This window comes from Acomys minous, assembly GCF_964271855.1.
Source record: "Acomys minous genome assembly, chromosome: 2".
In the NCBI taxonomy this organism is placed as follows: domain Eukaryota; kingdom Metazoa; phylum Chordata; class Mammalia; order Rodentia; family Muridae; genus Acomys; species Acomys minous.
The window spans coordinates 147787763-147796293 of NC_140484.1; the positions used below are offsets into that span (position 1 = coordinate 147787763).

Below are 8531 nucleotides of genomic sequence, written 5' to 3' on the forward strand. Positions count from 1 at the left end.
GGCACTTAACTGAGAGACAACAGGTGGGGGACACACGGGACTGCACTGGGACATTGGGACCATTCCTCTTGCTTTCGCCTTTGCTTCTGAGCCTTGTCCTAACAGTCCCCACCTGAAGGTGTCTGCTCAGACACTAACCACTGACTCAAGTGAAACCAGAGCTAAACCATCCTTTGATATATTTTCCACAGAAAAAGAAGTCACTTGGCCAGGAGTGGCGGCACTTGCGTTTAAATCTGGGAGGCAAAGGCAGATGTATCCCATGGATTTACCTGGGAACCAAATTCAAGTCCCCAGCCTACCACCAAGTCTTCTCAAACCCAGGATGTCCTAGGTAGGTGAGCAGCACCCTTGGTTTTACCTTTCAGAGTCAACTGTGTGATACTAACCCTGAGAGAGAGCATGGGCCTGCCAAGTCCCATTAGTGAATAAGCCAGGTCAAGTCCACACTGGACTCTCAAAGGGCTACAAAGTCCTTAAACACTTTATGCAGAAGTTACCAGCGAGAGGGTGCAACAAGGGGCCTCCTTAGAGCTACACACAGAAGACACTGGTCATGTTTTCAGTATTTATGCCAACCCTAAGCTAAGCACCACCGGACACCAACACAGATGTAACCATCCTGAGCTGGACACAGCACAGCAGCCAAGTGATGGCGTGGTCACAGGACTGTCTTAGCTTCAGTCAGCACAATCAGCCACTGCACTGGATGGAAAGGTTCAAAAGGACTCAGCCCAGCACAGTCCACGGAGGCTTTTTATTTATGTGTTACATCTCTAGAAAAAGAATCCCAGGATTTTCCCTCCTGTGTGTTTTCGTCTTGCTTCTTCATGGTCCATGATGCCGGCTGAGGTTGTCAGTACAATGAAGCTATGGAGGGAAAAAACTGCCGGTGAGTGTAACTATTCCAACCACACTGCACTCTGCTCACAACCACCCTTAACAATGCTCAATCGTGCCTCTGTGCCAGACAGGCAAGCTGGCGACTAGCCAGGGGTCACTGTATGAGAAGGAATCCTGGCCCGTTGTGATGGTGCATGCCTTTAATCCCAGCACTCTGGAGGCATGGGCTAGTCTGGTCTGGTCTACAGAGTTCCACGACAGCCAAGGCTGTTACATAGAGAAACTGTCTTGATCCCGTCCCCCCAAAAAGAATGAATTCTGAAACAAAAGACGAAAGTCTACAGACTCTAGCTACACACTCTGCCCTGATCCCCAATAACACTGGAACAGCTAGCTTAAAAAACAAAAATGAAGGCTAGAGGCGGCTCAGCAGGAGCACTGTCTGTTCTTCCAGAGGTCCTGAGTTCAATCCCTAGCAACCACATAGTAGCTCACAACCATTTATACTGGAATCTGATGCATTCTTCTGGCATGCAGGTATACATGCAGTTAGGAGCACACTTAAAGACTCAGTGGTTAAGAGCACTGCCTGTGCCGGGTGTGGTGGCAAACACCTTTAATCCCAGCACTCAAGACACAGAGGCTGGCAGATCACTGAGTTCAAGGCCAGCCTGGTGTACAAGAGTGCAAGACAGCCAAGGCTACAAAGAGTAATCTTGTCTTGAGAAAAAACAAACAAGAGCACTGTCTATTCTTCCAAAGAATCTGGGTTCAATTCCCAGCACCCACATGCAGTTCACAATTGTCTGTAATGTAAATAGAACACACATACACACAAAATGAGACTGGGGCACAAGTCTTTAAATACCAATACTCTGGAGTTATGAATAAGCATGTGATCTGAGTTCCGTATCAGTGAGAACTATCTCAAATAAGTACAAGGTATTTGGTGCCATGCCTGATGAATCTGAGGGTCATCCCTAGATCCACAAGGATAAGGGAGCTTAAGTATTTAAGTCAAGCTAGTTAGGAAGATAGCACTGCTACAAAACACAAAGAATATTCAATTCAAGCCTAGCCATATCTCAGATTTTCAAAGCATTAACTCCTCCCCCAAAGGCAGGGATGTTTTGTGTAGCCTTGGCTGTCCTGGATTCTATCTGCAGACCAGACTGGCCTTGAACTCAGATCTCCCACCTCTGCCTCTCAAGTACACCAACACCCCCTGGCCCAAAGCATTAACTTTTAACTATAGAACCCAACTCACCCAAACTGACGGGACGGGAGCAGATTGTTCTGCCATTTTTCTAGGTCCTTAAGTTGCACATCAAATCTAGGGCTGATCACGCCACACTGTAAAGGGAAGCCAAAGTTTAAATCCTTTATACTTTACCAAAAAACAAAACAAAACAAATAACAACAAAAAAATGGCTTTCATAACTCAAAACCAACTGCATAGAATGTTAATATATTTAATACCTACTCTGTGTACGTTTTCTATAAATGCCAAACACTGAGCAGACTGTGGCAACATACACCCAGAACCCTGGTACTCAAGAGGCCGAGACAGAGCCACACAAAGTGATCCTGCCTCAATAACACACCGCCATCATTTATGCGCATCTATACCCAAGCAAGGCCGACAAGAAAGAGCCCGGAGAACTGCCCCAGAACAAACCATCTCATTTCGTTACACAGCACTTCGACTAAACTTACTGCTAAAATTTCAGTTTTACAGTTCAAAAGGGCTGCAGCTCAGTAGCAGCTGGCCAAGCATACGCATGCATGTATACACACAAAAACCCATCTTTAAGTGAAGCAGAGTTGACCAACAATAAACCTATAAACTAAAAACACTGCCACACAGTATATCTAAGTACCTATCACCCAGCCTGACCTACCTGTCCACATTCCCACCCCAGGGAAAGAAAGTAACAGCAGTTTTTGTTTTTTTTCTGAGACAGGGTTTCCTTGTGTAGCGCCCTGGCTGTCAGTGAACTCACTCTGTAGAGCAGGCTGACCTCTAACTCACAGAGATCCACCTGCCTCTGCCTCTGGAATTACAAGCATGTGCCACCATGCCTGGTGACAGCAGTGTTCTTACAAGTAGCCCACCTGTGCTGCAGAGTGACAACCATCCTCCAGAAAGAGCTCCACCTTAGTCACTGACTGCAAATCCTCAAACAGGAGCTATGCTCCAACAGCAACAAAATCAAGCAGGATGCAAAATAAATAGCCACAGAAAGGCTCTCACGATTCCCTTCCTCTGAGAACCCAGAGTTGGGCTGGAGAGGTGGTTCTACAATTAGGAGCATAGCTGCTCGTCCAAAGGTTCAATTCCTAGCACTCATATTGCAGCCCACAACTGTTTTTAACACACACAGGAAGGCAGAACACCAATGCACATAAAATAGAAAATAAATCATTTCCTAAAAAAACCAGGGTGAGCCGGGTAATGGAGCCGCACGCCTTTAATCCCAGCACTCGGGAGGCAGAGGCAGGTGGATTGCTGTGGGTTCAAGGCCAGCCTGGTTTACAACGGACAGGACAGCCAAGGATACACAGAGGAACCCTGTCCTGAGAAACAAAAACAAACAAACAAACAAACAAAAAGGAGGGAGGGGGATGGGGACAGGCAGGACCAGATACTCTCCCACTTCAAAAGCACACCTACACCTGGAGCTGGGCGTGGTGGCGCACGCCTTTAATCCCAGCACTCGGGAGGCAGAGGCAGGCAGATCGCTGTGAGTTCAAGGACAGCCTGGTCTACAAAGTCAGTCCAGGATGGCCAAGGCTACACAGAGAAACCCTGTCTCGGAAAAAAAAAAAAAAAAACCCAAAAACAAAAGCACACCTGGAGTATGTTCTCACTGCAACCACAAACAAACGACTCAAAACTAGTCTTGAAAACTCTTCACCATCTTTAAAAGACCTTGAAGCAGTAGTGTGTAACTTGACTTGAAGTTCTGGATATTGAGAAGAAAGTTTGTGACCTCACCAACTCCACTGACATATTTTAACTCAGGGGAACAGAGCAGTTTGTCAACCTTCCTGATGCTACAGTCAACCACAGTTATTTCATTGCTACCTCAGTTATGAACAGTCAGTGTTCGTATCTGTATGTCCTGTGCTCTTAGGCCCCTGTGAATAGGTCGCTCAGACACGTTAGCCACCAACTAGAGGATCTCAAATCCCAGCCTCAGCCACATCGTCACTGAATTACTGACACTGTCCCCAAACACCCATCTATTAAACCTAGAAGCCAAAAGGACAGAAATTAAATAGTTATGCTGATGACAACACTGACAGGCAGCCTAGATCTCAGACAACTACAACTTACACCAACAAACTTTTTTTTTTTTTTTTGGTTTTTTGAGACAGGGTCTCTCTGTGTAGTAGCCCTGGGAGTCCTGGATTCGCTTTGTAGACCAGGCTGGCCTCGAACTCACAGTGATCCGCCTGTCTCTGCCTCCCGAGTGCTGGGATTACAGACACGCACCACCATGCCCCGCTACACCAACAAACTTAACAGTCACTAACCCTAGCGCTTAGCCAGTGTCCCCAAACACCTATCTATTAAACCTGGAAGCCAAAAGGACAGAAATTAAATAGTCTATTTGGTTATGCTGATGATGAGAACAACACGGACAGGCAGCCTAGATCTCAGACAACTACAACTTACACCAACCCTGGCCCTTAGCCAGTTATTCAAGAAAACAATTCTACTAAAAAACATCACACCACTGCACATGTGCATCACCTACTTTTAATGCAGCAATGGGACAGCAATGCACAGAGGTAGGGATCTGTTAAAGGCCAATCTGTCTACACATTGAGACCCCACCTTGTAAACAAAACACATCCAGCACACCACCGTGTAACCTAATTCAAGCTACTGAGATCACTGCCAGTGCTACCAGGGTCTAGCTCTATCTCACACAAAACTCACCAAAAACTTGAGCAAGCAACCAAGATAACAATTGAAATGTAATGTTAAAAAAAAAAAGAGGCGATTATAGCTTATAGCCAATACCTTAAATTAGGTAGGCGGGGCAAGGGTGCCACCAACACTAACAGACAACTACAAGATGAGATGAGGCTCTTTAAGGAGACAATGGAGTCTTACCTTGTTCAGCCTGCCTGTGAGGTTCACAACAATTTTCCCAGCTCTGTGGTCATCAATAATCTCAAATTCACCGATGTAGCCTATAAGACAAGTGACTAGCATCAAGACATCAACTTGAGACCTTAAACCCTTATGGCCTCAGCACTGTGTTTTTGTCTACTAGACTTCTCTGATTCTCTGGGTCAGAAAACACCAACACCAACACCAACACACACACACACACACACACACACACACACACACACACACACACACCTCTTCCCTCCCCAGGACTCACTGCGCCACAAGCCCCAGGCCAGCTTGGTGGTCACAAACCCTACGCACCAACACTCACCGTGCTTCATCATCACAGTCAGGAAGCGGACGATGACTTTGGAGCACGGCCTGATGAGCACCTGGCGTTTGCCTCTCTTCTCGGCGTTATTGATGCTCTTGAGAGCATCTGCCAGGACGTTCATGCGCACCATGGTGACTGAGGGAAGAGAAAATCGGGTTTTGCTGGCATCAGCACCCTAGCCTGCCTCTGTAAAAGCTGCCTCCCTGCGCCCACTGCTGTTTCCCTAGGTCTAAGCAGCAATCCCAACACCCAGGAAAAACTCATTACAATGTTTGTTCTCTGCACTCAGAATCTACTCAAGGCACTCGTGCTCACATGACCCAGCACACAAATGGCGGGAGACAAAGTGACACAAGCCAAGAACCATTACATTGAAGACAACCCTAGGAATGGTGGGGCTTGAGCTGTTACAGAGTTTCTCCGTCTCAAAAGAAAAAAAGGGGGGGGGGATGGTGGAGGGAAACGGTGGGACGGACTAATCAGCCAGCCAAACCGGACGTGGGTGGAAGGGCTGGCATTAGCCACTAAAGTTTGTAAAAAGCCCTGGCAACGCTGGCGAAGATTCTCAGCCAGGGGCAGCGTCCGCGCTTACCGCGACGTAAAAGTCAGTCGGCTCTCAGGTAACCCCTAACCCACCACCCCTCCCTGCCCGTCTCCCGCGGGCACGGCGTAGAGGCCGTGAGCGCGCAGCCAAGGCCCGCTCCACCGGCCCCTAACTCAGCAGCGAGGGGCGGCGGGGCCACGGAGCGCACGCAGACGCGAGAGGGAGAGAAGCGGCAGGGCCCACGCCGGCCACCGTCCCCGCCCGGAGCCCTGCCCGCGGCGACCCCCGACTCCGGCGGACGAAGGCCGCGGCCCCGGAAGGGACCCACAAGCCCCCGAGGCTCCGAACCCGAGCCCGAGGCGGAGGGATGGCGCGGATGCCAGGCGGATGGCCACGGAGCTTCGCGGAGACTCACTCACCGGCGCGGAAAGATGGCGGAAAGAGGACGGGCGGGCCGGACGCACGGAGTTATGGGAAGCGGAAGTGCTATCGCGAGACTTCGATTCCTCCATCCCGCCCCCCCGCAACCCCACCCCCCCACCCCCGCCAATGTGTGGAGCGAATTTCTTATAGGAAAATCAAATGCAGAGGCGGGGCCTTCTCAGGGAGAGGCGGTTGAGCATGGTAGGGGTGGAGTTCTAACTCTGGGTCTTGAGCTATATCTCTGGACGGTTCGGAACTCCAGGAAGTCCCCCGGCCTCAGACTCTGGGGTTCTTGGCATTAACACCACTCAGGCTTTTTCCTGTTTTGTTTGAGACTTTGAAACTCACTAAGTAGCTGCTGCGGCCATCTTCTAACCTCTGCCTGCCTCGGCCTCCTAGTGCTGGGGTTAAAGGCGTGCATCACCACACCTGGCTTGTTTGGTTGTGGTTGGTTTGGTTTGGATTTCGGTTTTGGAGACTGGATCTAACCAGGAGTGGTCGGTGCTGTCCCCAGATTTATAATAATCCTCCCCCCACCCCCCATTTAACAGCCGGTTTTAATCATACAGTTGACACAGAAAAATAACAAAATGTGAGGTTTTTTTTTCAGTGGCAAATTAATTTAGGTTTGAGTCTCCTCCCGTAGCTCTATTCTTTTCTTTTCTTTTTTCCTTGTAAGAAGATGAGTGGAATTCATTTCTGCACTTTAGGGTAACGTTTCTCCAGTCCTGGTGGAGTCTGTAGAAATCCCTCCAGGGTATTCCCAGCCATTACCGAGGGCACACAGTCCATCTCAGTGGCCGCATTCTTTCCCGCATCATTCGGGTACCCCTGGTAATAACTTTCAGTCGCCTCCGGAGTGTGATGTTCGGCATGTGGTGTTGTTTATGTTTCTGGTACTCCTGGGAGAAGACGCTCAGCAGAGTGGCCTGCGACGGCCTGGGGAAACTGCTTCAGCTTTGGGTAGTATCATATTAGGCACAAGCGGGGAAAATAATCACCCTTGAGTTTATGCAGCCTTGGTGCCAGGGAGCGAGGGAAAGGCTGAGCGCAGCGCAGCCCGGCCCGGGGTCCTCCTCCTCCTCCTCAGCTAGTCCCTCTACCCCTCAATCGTAGTAATCTTTTCTTTTCTTTCTTTCTTTTCTTTCTTTCTTTTTTTTTTTTTTTTTTTTTGTTTTGTTTTTCAAGACAGGGTCTCTCTGTGTAGCCCTGGATGTCCTGGACTTGCTTTGTAGACCAGGCTGGCCTTGAACTCACATCGATCCATCTGCCTCTGCTTCTGCCTGAGCCACCACAACCGGCTGAATCATAACAATCTTGACAGACCCTCTCAAGTGGGGATCAGTGCTGTGGTCTACGTTTTCTCCTCCCCCTCTTCAGACAGTCTTCGGTTACCAGCTGTAACAGGCTGGCCTCCGATTACTGATCCTTCTGCCTCACTTGCCTGGGAACTGAGGTCTCCTACCATGGAGTGAAGCTTCAAGCCAACAGAGGCTTAGTAAACTTTGTTCATTGCTGTACCCACAAGGCTAGAGAAGCACCTGCCCCATAGTAGGCTCTCGATACACAGCTGAAGAATAAATGAATGGACAAATTGGTTTCCCCATCTCTAAAATAGAGATGATACCACCAATACTTGGAGTTGCTCTGAGGATGAGAGACCACACAGATCCAGCAATGGCATTCAGTATAGTGAGCATTGCCTCCTCCGTGCTCCAGCCATGCCTTCTGAATGGACTGGTGTTCAGCACAAGATACTCCAAGTTTTTTGTTTTGTTTTGGCTTTTTGAGACAGGGTCTCTCTGTGCAGCCTTGCCTGTCTCAGATTCACTTTCTAGACCAGGCTGGCCTTGAACTCACAGTGATCCGCCTTCCTCTGCCTGAGATTAAAGGCGTGTGCTACCACGCCTGGGCCAGATACCCCAAGTTTTATTAAAAAATAAATAAATAGTAAGATGCCAGGCAACAGATAATAGATGGAGAAGCTTATTAAATGAGCAGAGGGAGAGAAGGGGAGAGGTTTATCCCAGAGAGACAAAGAGATGGGGGGGGAGGGAGAAAGGGAGGTAAGAGAGAGGTAGGTGGGTTTGTCCTTTTATATAGCCCTGGGTAGGGCCACACCCAGTGCCAGGTAGGCTGTGACATCACAGGTAGGTGGACTGGGGCAGAACCCTAACATCCCTCCTTCCAATAATTACAAAAGTGAGGACATTGGATTGTTTTTCACATAAAGTAAGTTAAAGCATATAAAACGTAGG

At 48.8% G+C, this 8531-nt stretch overlaps 1 protein-coding gene across 4 annotated transcripts; it reads right to left on the reverse strand.

Annotated features, from left to right (window-relative positions):
• Window positions 1-712: 712 nt before the first annotated feature.
• Window positions 713-6355, reverse strand: RPS15A (ribosomal protein S15a). 4 transcript variants are annotated; one of them, XM_084756572.1, is made up of 5 exons: window positions 6270-6355; window positions 5304-5441; window positions 4970-5049; window positions 2111-2196; window positions 713-870 (listed from the first exon to the last, which is right to left on the reverse strand). In XM_084756572.1, the coding sequence occupies exons 2-5, from the start codon at window positions 5434-5436 to the stop codon at window positions 777-779; spliced, it is 393 nt and encodes a 130-aa protein (XP_084612698.1). In that variant the 5' UTR covers window positions 5437-5441; window positions 6270-6355; the 3' UTR covers window positions 713-776. The 4 variants fall into 4 exon arrangements, with proteins under 4 accessions (XP_084612698.1, XP_084612695.1, XP_084612696.1 ...); XM_084756569.1 differs by having other exon boundaries at window positions 4970-5064; XM_084756570.1 differs by having other exon boundaries at window positions 4970-5064; window positions 6199-6292.
• Between the last annotated feature and the right edge of the window lie 2176 nt (window positions 6356-8531).